Source organism: Nipponia nippon, unplaced genomic scaffold (genome assembly GCF_047370975.1).
Source record: "Nipponia nippon isolate SJK-2023a ecotype South Korea unplaced genomic scaffold, ASM4737097v1 scaffold_3, whole genome shotgun sequence".
Classification (NCBI taxonomy): Eukaryota; Metazoa; Chordata; class Aves; order Pelecaniformes; family Threskiornithidae; genus Nipponia; species Nipponia nippon.
Window position 1 is genome coordinate 72078978 of NW_028262347.1, and position 25380 is coordinate 72104357.

Consider the following 25380-nt stretch of genomic DNA (forward strand, 5'->3'; position numbering starts at 1 on the left):
ATCACCTGAAAGTTCAGCATGTACCTTGGTGGTCTGCTGACAAAGAGTGAACAAAAGAAGGCACTAGCACACTTTGCTGGTGGAAATCTAAATGGTGGACTCCTGCAACAGGCAGATCAACACAGTTCAGGCAGAAATTGCTATCTTATGAATAACAGTGTGCAAAATGCTTATCGCCAAAAACATGTAGGAGATCTCCTCCCTTGCTTTAGAAGCACTTTGCCCTAGATAGACTGCTACATCTGCCCCTGCAACATGACCTGTTCAATTATGTTTTTGCGTTCCATTTACCAGCATTAGCCTTGCTGCCTTCCCACGTGCTTCAATACCTGTTGAGTGCAATGGACACACAGACAGCGAAAGCTTTGAAATCAGTGCTGTGGCACCAACAGCGTACATACCTGTAGTGTTCATGCGTGATGCGAATCTGCACGAATTCCACTTCTGTACTTAAACCAAATATCTCTTTTTTGAGTGTTGTCTCCTTTAGAAATGAGAATTTGGAACTATCACCTGAAACAATCTTTTCACCTCCTGTTTACAAACCTCTCTGTTCATATATTTCCATTTATTGCTGAAAGAGTAAGCGGAGAGGAAGCAGAACACCAGGCTGCTCAGTGTGGAATTTTTTATTTCTCTTTCAAGTCAGTTAGTGTATCCTTCCTTCCACCTCCTGCCCACTTCTCTCAAGATCTTTGAACTCGAAGGGCTACTTAAGTTTCTCTGCTTATTTTCATGCTGTCAGATAAAGGCTGAGCTGCCAAAAATATACTCTACTCTTTCTACCCTTGAGATTTGCCACACTTGGGACTTGTGCTGAAAGAGCAAATGGAGGTCCCACAGGGAATAACTTGGCTGTTTAAAGCTAGTGGAACCTAAAGCAGGTGTATGGGCTTTCCTCTGTAAGCTGTCTTCATGAGATGAGAGAATAATTAGTCATGCTCAGAACAGACAGGTATATTGACAGTCCACTGCTAATAGCTTAAGGATTTGTCATTCAAGGGAAACAATTCTGTTGGTTTATCCTTTTTTTTTCTCCTGATTTTTCTTTTAAAGAAAATATCAGTGTGGGAGGAAAAACTCCAAACAGTAGAATGAAAAATAAAAGGTGACTGCTAAAATAAATCCAGATTGCTAAATCTTATCTTTGTGCTGAACATACACATCTTGTTCATCTGTCCGCTGTAACCACATGTTAACTCCTCACTAGCTGCATTTGTTACTAAACTCTTCCTTTTCTTTTTTCCTTGCACAAATCATGCCACAGCTTGTCAAATTGAAACAAGACAAATGCTACATGAAGTACACCTTCCCCCTAAGAAACACATTATTTTCAATGGCCTGGGAAAAAACAATGGTGACATCTTAATGCTAGAATCTGAAAAGTCTCTTGTTCTACCCATTCATTACAGTGTCAGTCCAAGTAACATCAGTGTGAATGTAGCAATTCTAACCGTCTTAAAGAATGGCCATTCTGAAATACGGCTTTATGAAAAAGCTAATAAAATGCAATTACTGTCCACCTTTGATTCAGAATCATGAGTCCACTTCAGAATTCACATTTTTATTGCCTTGTACAATACTCAAATCTGGGGATTTGGTTTATTGTTTTAATTCTCTACAGCTGAATGTAACTACCTGTTATATATGTTCACTAGAGCAGTCCAGGTCAGTACATAAAAATAAAAGTTATAGTGCAGCACACAAGGTGGATTACTCTTTTAAACAGGATGGCGAAATATGATCATGCCTTTCACTCACTGTTGGTTTCTGGTAGGAGTTAACTCTGTATGGAGCTTTTCAGTGTGAGTGTCCATTAAGCTGCCATGTGAGGGAGGTATGCACAATATCTAAGCCTCAGGGAGGCACACATTAGGTCAGATGCTTGGGGTCAGTCCTGTGCCAAGGGCAAATTTCATGCTGACTACACAATACACAGTAAAGATGTTCTCCTGCGTTTGTTTCACAGATGGGCTGCTCTGTAAAAGTAGTTGCAGCTGCTAATACATATCTTGAGCCACTGGAAATCAAGCAAGAATGCAAATCTATGGCCCATGTGGCACATTGCTGTTCGGAAGTGTGTTGACAGGAAGGGGCCAGATAGGCACCAATGCAGTGTCCCTGAGCCAGTGGTAAGGGGCACCATTGTCTTCCCGTTGCCTGAGTAGAAATCATTCCCTAGGGTCCTTGCCCATGATCAGAGGGGAAAGGCTTCCCTTTATTGCTGACTCTAATATATACATCAGAAACCTACCAGCAATCTGCTTGGAGGGGAATAATTTAAGGAACAGAGCACAACATATGATATTCCCTAAAGTGTTTTTATTTTCTTTCAGAATGAGCTTGTACTCAGCTTCTTCCTGAATTGGTCCAAAAATACCTTGCCAGAAGATTCATCAACTGTGACCTTAGGTATGTGGATTACCAATCTTACTTGTTTGCTAAGAAGGACTTCTTTAATAATATTAAATATAATAATGCAAAGATAAGTCTAAAGTGTTTAGGTGGCTTTTTTTTGAAGATATAAAGATACCAGCAAATAATTCCTGATTTCTCAAGGTCTCTGAAAATGTGTTACTAATGTGACCTGTAGCTTTTCACTTTGACATGTTCTCCTTAGCCTTGCTTCATTTCTTTTTGAATAAACACACCTATATGCAAAGTCAAAGTTTATTTACACAAACTGTGGCAGGTTTCTTGTTTTACAAAACAAAATCTTTGGAGAAGAATCTTGAGGAAAGGATCTGAGTCATGACAAAGCACAATGTGTGCTTGGACAAGTGAAAAAAATCAGGGATGACTTCTAAAGTCATTTTCACAAGGACTGGCGCAGGTAAATAACAGAACATTATGTTAATGCCTAGGCATACATTATTAATGATAGTGGTAATTCACTTATTACTAAATGAGATTCTGCACTGTTCCCTTAGCCTATCTAAATACTTAACCCATTTCCCTCTTCTGTCCAGCACCTAATTTAATCTAATCTCTGGCGTTACAGCATTAAGAGCCAAAGCATAAACCATAAAATGTACACTGTGAATGTTTATTGTCTTCCACTGCACTAGTTCTGCACTGAAAGTAATCTTCTGTAGTAATTTTTTAGGCAAAATAAAATCTCATAAAGAAGTCTGCAGGTGCACTCTGCACCACAACAGTTCAGCTGGTTGTTATGTGCTCCAAGTGACAGGATATTTTCCGAGATCACCAGTTATCCACATTTCAGAAAGGACTGCAAGTATCTCTGCATATTTAGTTTGCATGTCCATTAAGTTAATTTAATCTCTCTGCAGACAGGGGCTTCATTATCTCTTTTGCTGGGCACCATTTTTTTTAATCCATCAGAACAAAATAAATCCCATTCTGGCTTCTCAGCCTTTGGAAGATTCCCCCTGTGTAGAGTTTATTTGATTAGGGCATGCCATTATCATATTAAATCCATTATGACTAATGGAAATTACTAATGGTTGCTCTAACTTTTACAAAGGAATGAGGAGATAATGCAAAGATGTTCTAGGTGTTAGGAATATACAAGGCTAAATCTTGTCACAGAAAATCCAAACCAGAGTTCAAATGTAACATGTAGTCTGGATCCATGGGTTCCTTCTCTCTGTAGACTCTTTAACCAAAGATGCAGACATGTGAGAGTGAGCTGAGGCATAAGGGAATTAAAGTCCTAGGTCTTTAGAAGGATTTTGACATTTCACTAATATTTAGGTGCCAAATTATTACAGAGAATGTGGGTGTAAAAGTCTTATGCAAAAGCATGAACTGAGTCTGTAATAAAGTTGAGAAATAAATTACAGCCTCATAATTCCTACAGTGGTGTCCCAAGCCAATATAGTCCGAAGGGTAAGCCCTTTATTTTTGTTGTCAATGACATCAAAATCAGAGAAGAGATTAAAGAAACAGAGGTCAGAATGTGTTTAGTGGGTGTTTGATGAAAGCTATGTGACAGGTAACCCAATCTGCTGGGTCACTATACAGTTAGTGGAGGTGAAGGTCACAACCTGGTCAGAGGAGATTAATGTGTCTTTGGCCTCAAGCACTATGGTTACAGGGGGTTTATTTTTTTCCTGCTCAGGAACTCTGCCTTTTAAAATTTGGACACTTCGGTTCTAGACTCAGGGCAAAACCTTTGTTTAATGCAGGAGAAAAAAAAAAGACAAACAAACAACAAAAAACCCACATCCTTTTGGCGTAGAAAATTAATCACTATCATTTATTGATAGAATACCAGTAGCACACAAGCTCCAAATCAGGACCCAATGAATTTAGACTCTGTAAAAACAGAGAACAAGAAGAATGGGCTGAGTTGCTCTGGGTATGGTGCCACTTCTGCGAGGAAAGGAATGCACCTGGTTGACAGTCAATTGCAGTGAACTGTGGAAGCAGGTACGCTTAGCTGTAAACGAGCTAGCTCAGCTATCAGAGGAAGACCAGCCATGCACATGCTAATTACCCACCTGAAAAATTATTTTCATATATGTTAGTCTATGCTTTGCCCCTCGTTGTTGGAGTTAGGCTGCTGCCATACCCTAGCTAGCTCACTTAGATCTTTGCTGCATGGCCTTCTGCACCCTATTATCATCCCTTCTGTGAGAAGGAGAAGACACGAGTCCAGCTAAGGCAGGAGGTGGCTGATCATGCCAAGCTGCCAGGTAGCAAACAAGGAGTTGCTGGGAAGAGCACCGTGGCCTGGGAGGCTCTTGTTTGCTGAGGGTGCCCTAAAACACTCCTGATTTGAAAGTAAGCCCTGTAGTAATGCCATAGTCAGTTTGGGGCAGGAATTAAGTTCACTGAGCCTGCAGGAGAGAGACGATTTCCATGAAAAGAATACATCCTTCCCCCACAGCTTTCATTGCTTTATGAGCTTATAAGGGCCTTAATTTTTGCCTGTTTTGAAGAACAACAGGTTTAATATGGGCTGTAGCTTTCCATGAATCTGGTGATTTCTCTCTCAGCTGTTATGCAAGCAAATCATCTGTCTCTTAGCTAGGATCAATATAAAATAAAATGAATGCCGAATAGAATCAGGTTATGAATTTTGATCAAGACAGCATCTTTCTCTTACACTGCTTTAATTTATAAATGTTGTAGGTAATTACACTTACTAAAGTAAAATAAAAATTAAAATTTATGAATTTGTACTGTGCTCCTAGCAATGAAGAGATTAAAAATCAGTGCTAAATTTACTTTGACATGAATACTGATTCAGTGCTCCCAGTGGGGTGAATTCTGAATTATCCTGAATATTGTCAGCATTTCATTATACCAAGCTCACTACAAGGGACTGAGAGCAGGTATCAGGAATGATTTCACAGACAGCCTTGTATAAAGACCCTTTAAAAAAAGGAAGAAATAAAATCTGTTAAAAACATTTTTATATCAATCTTGCTTATTTTTCCTTTATTGAGTTTATATCTCCTGAAAATATTAATAATTCAGACTGTTTTGCCAAAGTTATGAAATAATGAAGTCTTTGCTGTTGGTTATAACAGTGCACAACCCAGGTCCAGTTCTGGCATGTTTGGTTAGTGCTCTGTGCATTTTAGTGGGCTTCTGTCCATTTAGTGCCGTAGCGAAACTGGCTCTGAGTCCTTCTAAAGGAAGATCCAAGCTTTCCAAAAAGACTATCATAAGGTATGCCTCTCCATGCAGAATCGCAGTCTTCATGAATAGTCCCTGAGGAGAGCAGGCTGTTTTGCTCCTGTTATGTAGCGTTTCGATCTGCTGCAGCTGTAAAGCTTTTGCCACAAGTTGCGTTCCTACTTTAGTTGCATTTAGGCTGTTTCCCGGCCATAAGCACCTCTTGCTGGCTTGTGGGACAAAACCAGTGAGCTAGTCAGTTAATGTATTTACAGCTAACTATCTGAAGTTGGGTACATTGGAGGCTCATAAACCCAAGCTGTAGCTAAAGCAGGCAGGTGGTTGGCTTGGGGCATTCAACCCTGACCCTGGAAACCAAACAGGTTCCAGTACCCTTTGGTGCCAGATGTCAAAACAGGCTGTCACCAAGAAGAAAGATCTAAGAAAAATCTGAGGGTGCAGAACACAGAATAATACTTAACTCCCTAACAGTAGTGCTGTGATACTTAGTTAATTAGTGTTCTTACATTGCTTTGCAGTCCACATGTGAAATGCAATGTATTATTAAATTATAGTTTCCCGATTGATTTTGTCAGTCTTCTGTGTAGCATCTTCCTTGCTGTTTATATTTCTCATGCATTGTGCAGAGTGTAATGCAGAGCTTATTTTAAAATGCTGCTAATGAAAACATTGCACAAATGATAGAATATAGAGCTGGTAGTTCTCCAACATGCTAAAAAGACCATCTAGATAAAGAAAAGAACTGCATACTTGACTACTCTGAAGATCATTCCACCTTAGGTAGAAATTTGAACACTAATTGCCTTAATTTTGCCATTCAAAAAGAAAGGACCCACAATTTTCTAGTGTTTATGTTGCTCGGTAAAAGAGATTATAAACTGGCACAGTGTTTGAGTTTTTCTGCAGTAGGGATTGGTGGCTGACTTCCACTGCAGAGCACTGGGACACACAGGCACAAGTCGTATAGAAAACTGCTATGAGTGCTCCAGGGTCCTCGTTTAGTATTTGACAGGTTTTGCATTGACACCAGTGAGCACAGAATCAATCCCTGGGAGGGAAATCCTGCTTCAGCTGAAGTCAGTGAAGCTTTGTCCTGTATCTACAACAGACCAACATTTGGTCTTTGCCTATAATGGAGTGCAAGTAGAGCATGACAGTTCCTAAAAATGCAGGGCCTGAGCTCAAGTCCATCTGCCCAAGCTGGATAGACTGGAAGTAATTACTGTATGTGTGTTTTATTATCATTTGAAGCTGAAATCACCGAGACTTCAAAGAGGCTATGATTTAGCACTGAATGTGGAAAACCTAAAATATAACAGCTGAGTGTAGCTGTCACTGTCTTGTATTATGAAATATAAGCAGTAGAAGTTTCTTCTGTGTTTATCAGATTCCCTGCACTATGTTATTTTTTCCTTTTCCTTCTTTTTAGCTTTTTTTATTTTTTATTATATAGCAAGAGCAAATATTTTAGCAATAGTCGTGCCCATAGTGTTTGTTTCAGGCTTCATTTTACATACTCAATTAGAAATGCATTTTCCCCTCCCATGTTTTTCATTATTTTCAGCTTGGTTAGAAACTTATTTACATTTTTTTTTTTTTATAAATGAAAATGCCAGTTCCCACAGAGAAATTCCTTCACTGGATATAAGCACTCACACTATGAAACTTATGTAATTCAGAAAAAGGCACGTACTGGTAGGAGAGGAAAGGCACGGTGTTCAGCTGAATTCTAATGATGTAATTTAGCCTCTGAAATCTGTTGCTCTTGCTAAACCACTCAGGATGACCCACTGCAATTCACAAAATTAAGAGAGCCCTGCAAGTGAATTGTGCCCTTATGTTAAAACACAGCTCCCCTTGTGTTACACTGTGTTTAATAGTCTCAGATTCTACCTTTCCTGTTGCAACTTAAAGGAAAAAGGACCCACAACTTAAAAAATATGGTAAAACGGCTTTGCATGATGACGGGAAGAACTGATTTTTGTGGGCTTTTTGTTACTCTGGAAAAAACTCAGCATTGTCTGGTTCATGCAGTTTTCATCCCCTATCCCTCCCTGTCCTTATTTGCATACAACAAGAAATGAAATAACGTACAGTCTGGCTAAGTGATTTGTCAAGTTCATAAAAGAGAATAACAAATGAACTGCACCTCGGTCTTCTAAGTCCCAGCTTAGTGATTTCTTCATAAGATTTCAATTCTTCAAGAGTCTGTTGCAGGCCCTTCTCTAATTAGGGTGTGATTAAAAATGTATTTTTGTAGTCTCTAAAGGGAAGAAATTGGAGATGGATTTGTATTCTAAAATTCCAGTCCAAACATCAGAAACTCAGAAGTGTTGATATCCAGGCTGCCTGGAAAAATTATGTTATGGCAGTTGTATGTACACGCTGTGTTAATTTGAATTCCTTCCCTTAGGATAAGTGGCAATTGCACCAGCTCTCTGGCTGTCAATAGTACATGACACCACTGTAATTCTATCTGCTTAGAGGTTATTTTAGCCTCTGTTCGCTGCAAAGGTTACACATTTGGTTTCTTCAGAAAAATACAGCCAACGTGGCTTATTCATTATAACTTCCCCTCTGCTGCCTCCTCTGCTGAATAACAGAGTAAAGGCTGAGGAGAGGAAGTTTGATTTCTTGCTCTTACAACCCTGGCTGTAACAGCTCTGGTACACATGTGGAAAAGAGAGAGCAAGAGCGTGACAGAGAGTGCACAGGTGTCTGCTGAGGCTGAAAGGAAGACGCAGGAATGCTCCTGCTGTTGAGGATGAACAGTCCTGATGCACTCTAAAAACCCTTCTCTTGCTAGCGCATAACCCTCGCGTGTGATGGTAGTTCTTTCATTCTCATCACCCTTTCTCATTTCTTCCACTTCTTAAAAGATATGTTTCTATTTAAAGAATTAATTACAACTATATTGTTTTGCCTCATGTCATTATCTCACCCTGCAGTGGGTTTAAGGCTGGTGTGTCAGTGGCAGATCCCAATGTGCGTGCAGGGGAGCAGGATTTTCTGTCTGAGGTCTCAAGGTCAGCTACTTCTTTAACAGGGAGGCCAGCAGAACAGAGCCCAGCTCATGAGAGATCACTATTTTGTCGTAAGGTTAGCAGGATCGAGTTCTTATTTTTCCAAGTATAGCAAATATATTATACTGGTTGTAATATGGCTTTGGTCTAATTAAATGAAGCCCTGTTTGCATAAATCAAACCAGGCTAGTTCACACAGGCAGCGTCTGGACTGTCTTTGGTGATGACCACATGGGGAGAACCCTGGGTCTCAGATGAAGTGATGCAAAATGGCTCATGTCCACCCTGCTCAGACTTAACACTGCGGAATAAGAAGGTCAGATAGATATCGAAGAGAGGCTGTGTTCACCATTACCTGGTATACTGCAGTAAAAGCCATCTGTATTTTCTTCGCTGCCTCTGTGGGGCAGGTAAAGCCACATTACCCAACTTCAAGGACACACCTTTTTGGCAGCGGAGACAGCTGGCTCAATGCCTCCAGCAGAAGGAAGGAAGAGGATATGCTTAGTCATTTCTTCCACATTATGAGACTCACCCTTCTTGCTTGGAAACTGAAAAACTTTTTTTCAGTGGGAATGGGATCAAACTCTGTAAATGCATCTTCGTAGAAAAATCTATTAAAGCAATGGGTTGCATGAAAACCAGCCTGGAACAGGAAAAATACAGAATGAGGAAGGGAGAATTTATGTATGATAGATATAGATGTTGTTTCTGTAACAGTTGTTTTGGAACTGGTTTGGAAACTTGCTCTTTTTTTCTTTTTTTTTTTTCTTTTGTTTCTGCTGGGAACTGAAAAAAAAAAATCCAATGTTTTTAACCAGACAGAAGAATTGCAACAATACTGACTAGTGTCATCAATGGTTGCCAGAAAAGAACCCCCCAATTGTTTGTCACTCAAGCATAAATTTCCCACTGAAATTCAGATTGATGGTAATTAGAAAACAAAAAATCTCACTGTCAATGTATAAACAGGAAAGAAAATGAGCACTGCATATCAGACTGCTTTCTTCCTTCACACTCCTTATCCATGTATTCTAATTTCATCCCCGATTTAAGCACACATAGGTTCTTTTTATATATTAGCTCATGTGTATTGCAATATTTCATAGATGTACTTCCGCTGAGCTGTTAACTAAAAAATCTAACTATCTGGCCTTTTTTAGGTTGTCAGTCAACTGATCATAAGCCTGGAGTACAATTAGTCATATCCCATGACAGCACCCGTCTGACAATAATGTTGAAACACATGAGGAACATTGTGAGTATTTTTATCATAATCTATAACTCGTAAGTCCTTGCATTTGCAGAGTACTGTGAAAACATTAATCCTCAAACATCCTTTCTGGGATAACTCATTTTAACTCAAAATAATGACGATACTGTTCTGTCATCATTTAACACTTGCTTTCTTCCTTTGAGCTCGCTCAGTAAGGTTACAGGTATGGGATGGATACAGAAACTGAATTTCCTTAATGGCTGGTAATGGCCTTTTCCAGGCCATATATAAAACCAATTTCGATGACTGTTTCGGCCCTTTCTGCTGACGCATTTTGATAATACCAGTCAGATATAAGGCATCATGCAGCGGCATGACTTTTCGTAGGATGTCAGCCTGGTATTATTGATTGATTATCTGATGACATTTCTTTGAAGCCCAGCATGACTGGTCTATGAACAGGGAAGAGCTCGGCAGAGGGACTACTGGTGTATTTTAAGAAGCAATGTCATTTGGTGGGGTGATGCTCAGCTTTGTAACACGCTCTCTGTCATGAGGCTAAGTGGTAAATGCTGTGCGTTCCTGGAGCTAGACCATGAGAGGGGGAAGCTGGCAGTGCTCCCGCAGCACAAAACAGGTGAAATTGGCTGATGAGGATATCTTGAGAGATCTAGCTGGTGCTGTGTGCGATCTCTCGGCTGAAGCAGTGTGTCTGCTGTTTCATAATGAGTTTGGCCACCTAGATGTGCTCTTGAATTCCCAATTGCTCAAGTCTCAAGTAATGGCTGTGGTAAAGAGATCCTTCACTGTCTTTGTTTAGCTAGGAGATTAAAGCATTTATTAACTGTTGCGGGTTCTCATTGCATACACTGATGCTGCCTCCATCCCAAACTGGATTGCAATCGCTTTCCCTAAATGGGGCCAAACTGAGGAGCTTATGTGAGCACCAGCCAGTAATAAAATGAGACTGAATTTTTAATTAGTTGTATTAGACACACGAGGCTTACGTAGCTCCAGCTGTTCTCTGTTGGCCACTCTGGCTTCTGATTTGCAATTCAAGCATGTTCAGTTGGGTCTATAACATCCAATAAGTCTCTGTCCTGAGAGACTTGTCTTTTGTTTCCTGTGTGCCACCTTGACTGGTGAGATCAGCCTCCGCTGACAGGGCCAATTTATACGAACTTTACCTTCAGGATATAGTATAAGACCCTCTTTATTTTTTCTATTGTGCTTTTTAAAGCTAAGTGACTTTGATAAACTTCTGGTAAAGTTCTAGTTGGTGGGAGGGGTATATTTAAGTGAGTGCCATGCTGATGATGTCACTGTGAGTTCAGGCAGGTGATGTGGAGATGCACACAGAGCTGCAGATGTTGGAAATAGTCTTTCTTCTTGTTTCCATCATTTTTAGTGTATAGGCTCCTAACAGTGTTCTTTAACTTAGTAAGTTCCAGCCATTTAATTAAATGAAAATAAATTACAGCATAGACAGCTGTGTATAGCAAAAATAAAATCGAGGGTTCAGTTCCCTTCATTATGGAAAGGGACAATACAACTTTAAGTTATTGTCTAGCTTTAGCAGGTAGGTGACTTAAATCAAATCCATTTTAGTGAGTTTGCAGAGAAGTTGTAAGAGTCCAATTCAGTAAGACTAGCAATGATTCATGGCTTGAAAATAAGGTCATTGTTTTAGCAGCCTAACTTAGGAAATCATGTTTTTAAATCCTGTGCTTCCGATTCCTTCCTTCCATCCGGCCATCCATCCATCGTCATCTGATCTGAAATAGGAAATAGTAGTACTTTGGGGTACTGTGATACTGGAGTGCCTTCAGACTAGTAACCTATAACAGAAAGGTTCTTTATCCCATTAATCATCTTCTCGGCTTTCCAGTCATACAGATCAATCTCTCTGACATGCTCTCTTTTCTTTGTCCTTTCCTTTGCTTTTTTTTTTTTTTTCAGTTGAACTGAACAGGGATTTTAAAACTATGCCAAGATCGTATCTTATTCAAGACATGTTAAAGCTATTTCAGGTACATTGAGTCTTTTGCAGACTCTGACTAATTATATTTTAGTGGTTCATCTGTGCAGAGATTACTTTGCTATCTTGTTTTATTTCATAATTTATAGTAAATAATTTTTGTGCTGCTCTTCCCCATTTAATTTATCTCTTTATAGAGATTTTATGATGTGTTCAGATGTGAAAATAATTGTAGCGGGCCAAATTAATCCCAAATGTAGCTTCACAGAACTGACAGGAATTGTGATAGAGACTTTTGATCCATGTAAATAAATTTTATTTACTATTTGTGTGAGTTTACTTCTAGGGGTTTTAATAGGAGATCTAGATCCTGCTGTGCAAATCTTATATTAACATACAACACACAAGAGAATCCCTAAGGAGGTGATGTTGTTTATAGCCATTGTAAAGTGTACCATAGGTTTTTTAAAGGACAAAGTCAAAATAGTGCAATGCTATAGCTTTGCAGATTTTTTCATGAAGCTAACCCCATTCATGTGCAGTGTCATAGACAAAAAACGCTATAGCAGTTGAGAGAGCATTGGTCTGGTGCAGACCTGCCAGAGGACTGTCTTAGGTGGGTGCATGCCTGGACTCCACAGTGCAGGCACTTTTTATCTGATTCATCCCCATGTGCCAAATTTGCTGTAGATGTACAAGCCAGTCATCCCTAGATCTGCTTCAGAATGTCCTCTCCCTTGTCCTCTCATCAACATTTCAGTCATGTGTTACAAAAGCCAGTCCTGCTTGAAGAAAACTCTATCAAAAATGCTTCAAAGAAAGACCAACAATGGAGAAGAACAGCCTTATAGATTTTGTGACTGCAAAGGACCATTAATCTAATCTAACCTCGTGTAAGGCACAAGCTATATCTTTTCACTGAGAAAATACTTGCATCTAGACCAGCAATGCAGACAGAGAAACTGTTTGAACAGAGAGATGTAAGACTGGTTGCAAATGTTTGCGGTTTAAGACTGTGGGTGCACAATGAACACAAGTTCTGTTAAATAGATATTTATAAGATACTAACCACGTTTCAATATCAAGATTTGCCTCAGGAATTCAGAGTTTTATTTGAATCCTGCGATTCTGTAAGTCAAGTGACTCACGTCGGACTCATTGCTTCTACTTACGATTTGAATGGCATCACTATGACTGCTGAGGAAAAAAACTTTAAATTCAATTTTCGAAGACACAAAAGCCATGATGCCAAAAAAATGCAATTTTCCAAATATGCATAGTATATAATTTTAAGTCAGCCTCTTGGGGCACTACTTGCTCCACTCAAGTGTAGACAGTGCAACACCAGGCCCTTTATACATAGGCAGTACAGGCAATATTGCCTTAATAAAGTGAAGCTGGGCTAGAAGGAAACCTTTGTGGAAGGATGAAAACTGGAGAGGTTATATGGAGAGACCTCTGAGTCATGGAGGATGTGGCAGCAGGAGGGGATGAGACAGGGCAGGCTTATTCTACAAACACAATAGCGCAGTACCGGGCAAAGTGGTCTTGGAAGGAAGATATAGGAGCCCTGGGGAAGGTTTGTTTTGGCATGTGAAAGGACTTGTTAGCTAAGAACAAAACAGTCCAGTTGTGGCAGCAAAATACCCAGAAAAATAGCAGCAGGAAGGAATAGGAGCACAGGAGGAGTGCTAGGAAGAAAGCCTGAGGGTCTACCTTAAAAAAGTAAGCTCCTAGATCTGCATAGAAGCTGTGGAGGTGGATTTATGAAAATTGAAAGATGTGTAGGTTTTGAACTTGAAATGCTCAAGTCCAGTTCCATTCGTCTGTATTAACCAACACAGAGAATGGGGGATATCAAGACCATACCAGATCTTACATAGAGCAGACTATGGGCTAGCTTTGTACTGCACAGCCAGAAACAGCCAGGTTACCTACTGCTGCACTGCTGGGCTTGCTCGTATATTCAAGGCACCAGAGGCAAAAGAAATAGCCATTTCTGAAGTTCAGAAAAGGTTGGGTAATATATTTCTTTTCCTGTTTTACGGAGAACCAGGAGGGAACAGTGGTTCAGTGTTGGCTCAGAAGGAAGTCTGCTTTGTCTGCTGACTTCATTGCCATGACTTCAGGCATGCCCTGTTTTTCTAGATAAGCAGCTAAACTTTCAATCCTCGCTGCTAAACATTTTTGCCCATTACTTCTTGTGGACAGAATAACTCCTCAGGGGCAGTGGGGAGGAGAAACAAAGCCAACTTATCCTGAACCTCATGCCAATAAACGTAAAATGTTACTAGAATTCAGGAAAGCGTGTGTGGGTGATGAATTCAGAACCAATTTTACAGGGGGAAAATTTGCTGGAAGAAAAATAAACTCTTACAGTACTTTCCAAAACTACTTCCAGCTTTCCTTTTATAAAAGCTCTGAAGCTGTCATGTACCACTCTTGGTGATTAGTGATTCTGGGGTAGCTGATATGTGGGTGATGAATTAGTAATCAGCTTTAGGCTTACACAGACATCCAGCCTCTTTCTATTTCGTGTCCTATACCACCCGAGTGCAAATTGCTTCCAAAAATGTTTGAGAGATGTGATGGCTTAAATGCTTTGGGAAGAAAGGTGAGAGTGAAGCTTTCCCTAAACCACGGTGATGAAATCTATTTCTAAGCCTGCAGGTGCACGACTGTAGGGAAGTTCCCGTGTACAGTACAGGTAGATGCTCCGCTGCCTTTGCTGGGCTTTGTCTCTAGCTTGAGGTGGGCAAGGGGTGGGGATTTTTGTTCAGTCTTAGTTGGTTCCCATCAGTCCTCTCATGGGCCCACTTACTTTTACACTTTATGAATATCATTATATTAGATTTAAATGGAAAATACATTACCTGCCAGCAATGCAATGCCTGCCAATTAAACAAAAAGCCACATTATCCTTTCAGAATATTATGAATGTATCCTGCTTTCTTTACTGCGGCCCACGGATCAGCCAACAGGGATTGGGAAGAAGTTGCAAAGGTAGGCCAAGCCTGGCCAGTCATCCAGGAATGGAAAACAAGTGAAAAAAACTCTCTTTGAGCTGAACAAAAGTTATTCAGAAAGTATCGGTGACAGAATGAAATCAGCAGTTTGGCTGATGGACGGAGGTAACACATTCGGATGGAGTTCTCTCTAGACTGGCACAAAAAAAACAGAAGAAAAAGCCATGAAAAGAAAGCTCTTGTACTAATTGTAGCTTATAAAGAACGTGAATTTAATTTTATATTCACAGAAAATGTTTTTACTTTAAAAATGAATGCAAATTAGCTTAGATAGACTATGTTCTCTTTTTGGACTGAAAATTAGCTGAACACCTTTAAACACAGGGTGCTACTACTCAGCAGTAGTTTAAATTGGGAAGAGATGAGGTCTGTTTTTGTGGCACAGGCATTATTGTTGGATTCCAACATATTTGTTATGAAAGGTGTTTGACAAATATGTTGTACAGAAAGTTGTGTTATTATTTCTTGTTAAACCCTTTAATCTGTCACAGTTGCAGTACTGTCTCAGCTCTAAATTCTAACTGCTAATTTTTAAATAAGTAATTCCCTACATAGTTCATATGTGCTGAATAAGAAAAAAAACCAAAACAAAACAACAACAAACAGTAAGCTCTGTTTAATATGAGTGATCTGGGAGATGAAGGTGAACGTAAATTAAATTTGCCACTGGTTGCAAATGAAGAAATCATTAAAAATAATAACGGAGACAGAGCAAGATCAAGAGAATAAAAGTAATTTCCAGAACCCTACAACCAGCTTGGACAAATGAAAAGTATTTCCTCAGGGAGCTATAGATCTATATCCCACAGTAATGTGAAGATAAAACAAGCAAATGGTGAGACATGAGGTTGCTATGAGAGATGCCAATGAGAAAGGCCAGATCCTGGTGTCATGGTGCAGAAACAAAGTAGCTCATCTTTGTAAGGCTTTGATAGTAAAATATTTCTCTCAGGACGTTTTTTTAGAACTGGAATATGAGTTCATAGAACAGTTCTGCGTCGGGTTACTTGAGAGTGATTGATTCTTCAAGAGTGATTTATTGTTACTAAAACTTAACTTAGCTAAGAACAAACTAACAAGGACACGAGTCAATTGTGCAAATATTTAAGGCAGAAGACAGCAAGGTTCAGGAGGAATTATTTAAGACATTGAGCAAGACTATAAGTAGAAGTAATGAGAGGTAATTAAGGAGAAGAAATTGCATGCATCATATAATGAAATGCTTTCTTACAAAGGGAGACGGCAAGCTGTAGAATAATCTAAAGAAAAGTGGAGGGAGCTCTGTACAGTTTGAGAAATAAAAAATAGTCTGGATCAGGCATAAACAGACTTTTTTAACTAATTAAGAAATTGAGAAGAAAAATAGTGCAGGGTGAAGACACAGATAACAGTGTCACTATTTCTTTATGCATTTTTATATTCACTTACTATCTGTGCCTAGGCAAGGAGAGAAAACAATATGTATGTGACAAAAAGATAGAAACAGAACAACAGCATTTGCTTGTGTTTCTTTTCTCAAAGGCTAATTTTCTTTCATGCCCTCTAACAGGCAGCAATGGTGTTAATCCTGAGTGATTTCAAAAGGAAAGCAAAATGTGGATGTTTTCTTAAGAATTTGTTCTCCCCTGTGCTTTATCAAAGAGAGAAGAAATTCTGGGATCTATGTTTCCAAGGGTCCAAACTTGATCAGTCTTACCTCAGCCAGTGTCATAGACTCTGCGACTAAATATTCATCTGAAAATTAAATGTTCCAAGCACAACAATACTACACAGTTGAAAGCAATGGCATTTATCTTCTTTACAGGCTTGGTGGTAATTCTGGAATAAAAGCTTCAGAGATCTGTTGATGAAATCTGCTCTCTGTATTCTATGCCCTGCACCAATGCTGCTTATCCATAGACTAATATAATTTTAAAGCATGACTGAGCCTTGATTTCTTTCATCTATGCAAAAAAGCAGAGTTTAAATGACTTAAAGATAGCAATACAGCATGTGGTTCAGGAATCTAGAACATATCTTGTCACCTCCTCGTTCGGAAAAAAACTTCTATGTGAGTCTTGCTCAAATCTTTTATTGGGAGTTGTACATTTAGTACATTTGCACTTCTGGTTATACAGTCACCTTCTTTTATATGATTTTTGCAGCCTTGGTAACTTTTTTATACCCACGTGGTGCCATGTGGAGCACCCAGTGATCTAGTCCTGAGCACTGGTGAAGTATTAGAGGGGTGTCAAGAGCTCAGGCGCTAGACTGAGGGACACAAGCCATTCTAAGACATTTTTTTCTTTTTTGTTAATTCAGAAACAGTAAACACACACAAAGCTGTATCATTACTTGCTGGGCCTAAGTTCTAGCCCTCCTTGTCTGCTACTGCTGATGGTCAGTAAAAGGCATGAGCCTGTTTTACCCGACAGTTATAGTCACGTAATTGCACAGACTCTTCCCCATTTCATTTGGGATTGTGTCTATCCTAATATACAGCTCTTTCTGGATCATCAGGACAATAAATTACTCTTTTTAAACAGGGCATCAGAGCTACGTCTCAGTTCCTTTCTTCATTTTTCTGAAAGTGTTTGATTCTGGATTCAGAGATCTATAGAAATAAAGGCTTCAAAGGGAAACCTTTATGACCTTCTGGGTATCACAGGCCAGCTTTCATTTTATTTACTTCATTGTAAGCAGAGTTAGATGGGCTTTTCTCTCAAATGACTGAAGCAGATTAGAAGCATTTTACATAGTTCTTAGGAAGTCCTGAATCTTTTGGGATGTAGCCTGTTTCCCAGAACTGTCTTTCTCCTTACAAGAAAAAAAATGGTTTTGTTAAATATTTAACAAATAATACTTGTTCATTTTAAAAAATCCCACTGTCTGTGTGCCTTGGTCTAATTGGAGTGGGATTCAGTTTGAAACTAAAATGCATACATATATGATGTGATGGAATTCAGTTGCCTGATCATGGCTGCTTTGAGTACCATGAAGTATCTTCTTTGACCTCCAATGACCACTCCAGAATGATGCCAGTTTCCCATAAAGCCTGTTACATTTCCAACTCCTTTCACACCTTTTGTCATCTGAGGGGACATGAGGCAGAACTATTTTAGAAACTGGATCCCAATCTAAATGCCTAAGCTCCCATTTTGGTCAGCGGAGACTTAAGTCCCAATTAATTTTCCTAAACATATAAGAGATGACCTAACATGTCCCATCTGGCCTCCAGCTGCCCCTACAGAAGAGGAGAGCCTCATACAGGGCTTATGTCATGTCTGAGGGTTTATGCAGATATCTTAAGCATCTTATGTGTCTCAAATGGTGCCAGACACCAATGTATGGGTGATTTAACTAAGCCAAGCCAGGAGTTGTCCACAATATGATGAGTTGAATCTCTTTCTGGTCTCCCTCCTTGACAGCATTACAGAGATCTGCTTTGACTTTACTGGGAACTAACATACCTACCTCACGTATACACCGGGATAGGTCAACACCTTGACATTTTTGCCCAGAACTGGTGTGTTTGTTACAGTGCGTTAGCTGTGAAGTTTCTCTTCCGTCTCAGTGACTGAGGGTTAGTTTTTCCCATTTGACAGCCAGGAGATCTTGGAGGGTGTTGGTTGGCTCACCTTTTAGAGATGTTGTGACTCAGGACAGCTCTAGACCCTGTTTTTGCCAGCATAGTTCTCCCCGTTAGGAATGCAGCGTGCTGTCTTTTAACAGCTAGACTGCACAAGTCCTTGCTACTCTACTACAAACAAAGCTGAACCAATAAATCTTCATGCTTTTTTTTGCCAAAATGCTGCATTTCATTTGGAGACAAAAGGCTGGAATAAACTACAGTGACAAAAGCACTGCTTTTTCGTGAATTAACAGCATCCACTGCTCGCCCATTTGGTGCACTGACAAGCTACATGCAGAACAGGCAGGTTGATGAGGGTGTTGAAGGTAGTGGACGGCACAAAGTGCATAAGCCATATTTAGAGATTCAAATCAATAACACAGATAGAGCACCTCTGCATTTTTATCATAGTAAATGACAAAGCCATCTGGAGGCTTGCTCCACTGACACCGCTGATGCTACCAGATTTCTGAAAGGTAGAAAATGCCTGCTCAAAAAATGCTTTCCAGAACTTCCCTGAAACAAAATATGTGTTGTTCCGAAACAACATATCTTTTTATTTCTCTGCATTAAATTGAGATAAGCTGCATTTCTTTTTTTGTTGCTTTGTCAGTGACCTCCGTGCCAGTGACCTCTGTCACAGAGTGTCTTCTCTGTTTATGTATATAGCTGGATGCATGCATGAGGTAGGAAAGAAGTTAGGAATAGGAATGAAGTTGCTCACAGAGAAGAGGGGGAAAAAACTGGGATCAGAAAATACAATAAAGTAAAACTTATCTTGCAGAGAAGCAGTTAAATGTTTTCAAATTTTAGGTGAAAAAAACAGTTGTTTGGGAAAAAATCCTTTATTTGTGCAATCACTTCTGGCCAGTTGCTTTTCTGTGTTGTCTCGCCAATAGCAGACAGCGCAGGGTGCACCATAGCGATACAGTGGATTACCTTCTTTTGTAATTATTATTTAATCACTGTAAATGTGATTTTATTTTGAATTTTCTTTAAAGCAATTTGAAGATGTTTTGTGGCAGGAAAACTAATAGCTTAGTAGCAGAGTAGAATAGAGGTGTTCAGTGCTTTGGGATATGCAGAGCTCAAAGGAAAAAGAAGGAAGGGTCTTCAGTCCCACGTTAGGATTGATGAAGTAACAATCAACCGCCCGTTCACACAGCAATCATGTTTGTCCTGAAGGTTTATATATCTTATTAATCTCTTTCGGAAGGAACCTCTTGCTTTGTAATATCATTGTCTTAGTGCTGATTATTTTCTCGGCTCTTTAAATTTAGAGTTAGCCCAGAGGATATTATCTTTTTCTAAGGCGGAGGCTGTATTTGTTAATTAAGCTGCAGCTTACAAAGACAGGGGTTAGCCTTTCTCTGCTAAGTTACACAGGGACTCAGAGAAAGTGAAAGACAATGTAGCAGCACTGATGGCTTTTCCACATTTCTTACTATTTTTAATTTAGTCAAGAGGCAGCTAGTAATTTATACAGGTTACTGGGGTGCAAGCCTGATTTCTTCTGTGGAATTTTTTCTAATCCTCCTTCGTTGGATAATAATGAAATCTGCCTCATGTCTACACTTAATATATAAACATTTTGCTTTGTAGCTGTGAAGGTTTTTTCTAACCATTTGATATAGTGATATGATTTTTAAAGATGTAAGGATATCTCAGTATTAAACATTAAGGAATATTTTGTGGTCTTTTCTTCACTATGTAGAAGATAAATTCTCATGGCAGTGCATGTAAGAGAAAAACACAAGATGAAGGTAAAGGATAGGAAAACTGAGAGAGCTACTGGACAAAGTGAACAATTTTTTTTTTTTTTATTTGGGGCAGTAGCTGAAGTGGGAGCCTTTCTAAAGCCTGGATTTCTTTTTTCATTGAAGAGGGCGAAGAAAGCAACTGAGATTTGAAAATGTTCAGGAAATTAATATTGGGGGAAGAAAGGGAGTTATATAGAGAGGAGGAAAGGTGGTATTAGTTAATGCAAGTTACTTTTGATCATTTTTTTCTTGTCATGATGGTTCAAAATGAAAAATGAGAAAAGAAGAACAGCAGCTGGAACTATTAAATGCTCAGGAGCCATCAATCTGTTTCACTCTAGGACAAAAGGTGGAAAAATATCTTCATGTCTAACACTAAGAAACTGATGACATGATTTAAATTTGAGGCAACAGTCACCTAAAAAAAAATTTGATGTCACTTAGGAAGAGATGAGTTTTAAAAAGCTTTACAATAAAGTATGCCAAAAGTGCATTTTTTAAAAATCATAAAACTTTTCTTAAAATTCATAAGAGTAAGGCCCAATATTCCTATTGGCTGCTAAATTGCATAGTTTAATATATGGCAAATTTTGAAGTAGTTAGGCCTTTCATAATGCTAACAAAGAATCCATCTTTAAAGAGAGTTGTGGATGGTTAGTTAGTAATGATCAAGGGAGAAAAGTAATTAGGATAATGTAATTCTTGTGGAAAAATTAATTTAATTTCATCCATTATTTCCCAGCTACAGCTAGTATATTTAAAATTAAATTACACAGGACATAACCTATCTATGTGGGTTTCTGTAAGTAAATATCAATACTTTTTTGGTTTTGGAAAATAAAATTGGAGTGAAAAATGGAACACAGCCATAACAGATACATGTCTGTATTATTTTTTCAGTATTGAATTACAGATGTGGAGAGAAGTAAATCCAGAGTATTATTTCCTCTCCCTCACTCCCCCTCATTCTTAAATATTTTCATCACCTTCTGCCTGACTTTAGAAGAAAGTAACATTTCAAAAATAAACTACTTTTTTAGATATATACACAGGCAGTTGTAACTGAGTTCCTTAAAAACATCAGTCACTATCAAGGTCAAGTAGGGAGGTCATTCTCTGAGAAAATTCTTCAGTCACGGTTTGTTTGTATTTGAAGAAAGCACAAGGAGTCAGCTTCTAAATTCAACTCAAATTTTTTTATTGGCAGATCAAAATCACTGGTTTGTTTTTGTTCTATAGGCAGAGCAAGGAAAGCTATGGCATTTCTGTTGGGAACTTGGTTTTATACTTTCCAGCTTTACAGATTTTTACAGCTTGAATTTATTTACAAGCATACACAATCAAAGATTTAAGACAGTAATTTCAATTGGGAGTAACTTCTTTTAAAGGAAGTAAATGTCCTTTATTTTGGGGTTAATGAAATGACTACAGAATTAAACATAAATAGAGTTCAATCTAAGACTTTGGTTTTTTTCTGTTTGCTTGATCAGAAGTACATTCAAGCTATAAAGGTTTTGCAGAGTAGTTAAAGTGCAAAATGGCATTCCCAAGGTACCCTTTGATTTTCCTTCTGGCCTGGACTATGGACAGAAATCAGTGATTTTTGATCCATTAATAATAACAAAAGGGTGTTTTGCTGGATTTCAGAATTACTCATAAGTCTGGTAGAAATCTTACTCTGTGTTTATGATGGACCCACCAGAACAGATATTCTTTGGTGCAAATGAGACTGGTGTTTAGGTCAGATATTCTTCATGTTCACCTAAGTTTATAAATGTGCCAATGTAGTCTGAGTTAGAACTGAAAGGATAATCCAGGGTTTTGCTCACTAAATGTGACACTGCAATATGACAGAAGATATCATCTCTAGAAAGAAAAAAAAAGCCTGACGTTTTCTACATTCTCCTTTATTCAAAAAAATGCTCAACTCACATGTGAAAGCCTGAGGACAGACTAGCTTGCCTGAAAGCTTGGGATTTTTGCCTGTCATGTCAGTTGTCTTAATGAAACAGTTTACTTCAAATTTCACCTACTTTAGATTTAAAAAGATATTTCTGCCGTGTTAATCGCGCTCTTGCTTTTGCACTATGATTGCCAAACTGCCAAGATTCCACTTTGTCCCTGGTAGGGAGAGTCTAGCAAAGTACAGCTCCTTCCATGGCCATTGCAAGTCTTGTCTCAAGAAATCCTTCAGTGACGTGGGCTCTTCACAAGAAAAGAGTCAGCTACTGTGCCAATCAAAAGGGAAGCCAGCACAAACTCATCATACTCCGCTCCTGTAAAGCCACGGCTGATTTATGCCTGCTCTTCCTCGGTAGTTTTGAATGATGAGTGGGTAGTAGGACACAGCCTTTTTAAGAGTTAGAGCCCCTCGTTAGATGTTTTGTGTCATATCAGGAGGCAGGGGAGGGCAGCTGAGCCGTGGAAGATGTGATCTGGCTTTTGAAGAGTGCTCAGCTGAAGCTTTTTGATGGCTTGATGGCATAACAGTGACGCTGCAGATGGAAAACTAGGACAGTTGTGGAATTTGGAGTGGCCTGTTTGCCTTTCCTCAGCAAGGGAAGATGAAGTGGGAAAATGTTATCTGTAAAGCAGGGGGGAAAAAACCCAACACCCAAGAACAGAAGTAAGATCTCTAGTTGGAATTCAGGTGGCTGCAGTTTAAATTGCCTCTAACAGTCTGGCTGCTGATTGCTACTATTCATGAAAAGTGGCTTTGTTTTAATTCTGAAAACCCCCCAGCAACTGCTCTGCCCTGAATTTTCTTCTCTGAATCACTAAAATATTCTCTTTTTTGATTTTCTGTCTTGACCCTCTCCTCCCACTCACCTCTTTCACCATGTATTTAGCTACATTCAAAGGCATAGCGAGGAAGTAGTTTTCTGTCCGTGTTTCGTATGGCCACAGCACTGCTGCGAAGTGCTTTCCTTAGATTTTGGGAGGAGTTGGCTGATGGAGGAAGGTTACCTGGCTGAAGGCTAGATAATGTGCCAGCGTTGCTAGCAGGGTACAAGGAGCAACTCAAAGGCGTAGAGACAATTTTATCTGACTTTTTTTTGATTCATTGCATGCGCTTCTGGATACCTGGATCCTGTTAAACAATCACACTGCAATCAGCTTGGATTCTTTCCCTGGCAGGTGAATGTCAGGCTGAGCCTGTTTCAAATGCAAATGACACTGCCGTGATCTGTGCCTTTGCTGTCCTGAGGTGTGCAGTGGGGCACAGCGTTTGTGACTACACTCTGTCCTGTCTCAGCAGCTCCAAGGGGAGCAGAACTGCAGGGATGCAGCCATCCTCTCCGTTAGCGTTGTAGCCTATTACTTACCATCTGGGCTCCTCAGCCCTGTACCCTTTGCAGCTGCTGCTGACCTCAACCTATAACATTAGCTCTGACATGGGTCCTGGTTAGGTAATACACTGCTGGGATGATTTATAAAGCCTGACATTTTACAGAGCTCTCCCTCTACTGTATTTCCATGCTTGAGATGGTGAAGATCGTTGTGCTGGGCCTCAGCAGTTGAGCTGATAAGGTCTTCTACAAGCATGACCCCCCTTTTTCTTCTTTTTTTAACCATATTCCCTTTTTGGTCTGAAACAACTAAAATCTGTTGACCTTCAGGTTACAGGGATGCTTATCTATTCATTGAGAAGGGAAGGGCTTGATTACAGTTAGGATCCTGGTTGCTTGGACTGGTATTTATGGCTACATTTCTTTCTAAGGAGAAAGACTTTTAAAGAGACTGTTGATTTTACTGTTATTTGTAATCCTTGATTGAAGTTTTGGTATAGTCCTAGATCAACAGAGATGGGCTTTCAAATGGAGAGTGTAAATTATAAATCCTGTGTTAACAATATGATACTCTGTCCTAGGAAAATACCCGTTAGTTTCACTGCCATTTAATGGCATTCTTATTTTGGCCGTTGAATCCCATCTATCTAAATCCTGTGTATATTTTAAATCAGATGTACTTCGGGGAGCTTAGCAATAGTAATATTAATCGTTCACATAGTGCTGACAATATGTAATGATTTGAGTAGTGCATCCTTTGATGCTGTGTAGTGTTAATGATGGCAATAATAAGCTTTGCAGTTGACCACGTCATTTGCCTTGAAGGATCATTTCAGATAACAAAAACCAGAGATTTGTTGTGAAAGAGCTGGTTGCTTACACACAGACAAGCACTGTTTTTCTTTCCAATAGAGAAGTTATTTATTGCTAGGACACCAGCAGTTTCTCCTGTCACAAGGATATGTTGTTGATAATGCCTGTAGAAAGCCTCATATTTCCAGACACATACTGTGAATAATCAAAATCTGAGAAACAACTTTATTCTGAGCTAGGTAAAATTACAATGTGAAATATAAATGCAACTGACTGTGTAATGCTCTGGGTTCATCGGTTTCAAACATTTTAAGATCTCTTCTTTTTGCCTGCATTTTCATTTGCATCCTGTCACCAGCCTGCCTATGAGCTGTAACGTAAACTGCTGCCTAAAATGCTGATAATACAATTAAAATTACTGATATTTTGATATGCCCCATTTTGTGCTTTCTGATTGTATACTGTGTTACCAACACAAAGTCTTCTGCTGAATTATAAGCTAAGCACCAAGTGACATATGCTGGCAAGATAGCTGTTTCATAGTTTTTCATTATTATGTTTCTTGTGTGTTCTTTTAAAGCCTTTCATACTACCAATGTGTTTTCTGAGTAACTGTAATGTTGTTTTAGGAATAACCTTACTGCTGTTCAGAAGTAATCAAAAAACTCTCCACCCACCAGCATTAGCGTATGACTGAGCCTAGTTAATAGATTGGCTCTGATTTCGAGTAGCTCCCATAAGATGGAATATCTGGAATATCATTAAGTAGCCTGAACTGGAAAATTAAAGAGAGTTTGCAGCTGTGTGATGGGAGAGATCAGAAAGACTGTTATTATAAGAATCCTGTTCTGCCCGTATTGCTGCAGGAAATGGTCCTGGCTCTTCTATAGTAATATGCTTTATGAAACACCCTTGGAAACAATCACTTCTCCCCAGCATCAGCACTGCTACCTAGGGGTTAAAATCAATAGGAGCTTACTGGCTAGAATCCAGTTTCTATGCATTGCTCTGGAAAATGGAAGGGCTAGACTTTGTATCAGATTAAGTTGAGTTA

General features: G+C 39.2%; 1 protein-coding gene across 1 annotated transcript in view; it reads left to right on the plus strand.

Moving 5' to 3' along the window:
• PIK3C2G (phosphatidylinositol-4-phosphate 3-kinase catalytic subunit type 2 gamma) overlaps window positions 1-25380 on the plus strand; it is a 209504-nt gene that overhangs the window by 176946 nt on the left and 7178 nt on the right. Inside the window, exons 30-31 of the mRNA XM_009471034.2 lie at window positions 2337-2412; window positions 9797-9891. Of these exons, the coding sequence (XP_009469309.2) occupies window positions 2337-2412; window positions 9797-9891 (171 nt within the window). The remainder of the gene's footprint in view (window positions 1-2336; window positions 2413-9796; window positions 9892-25380) is intronic.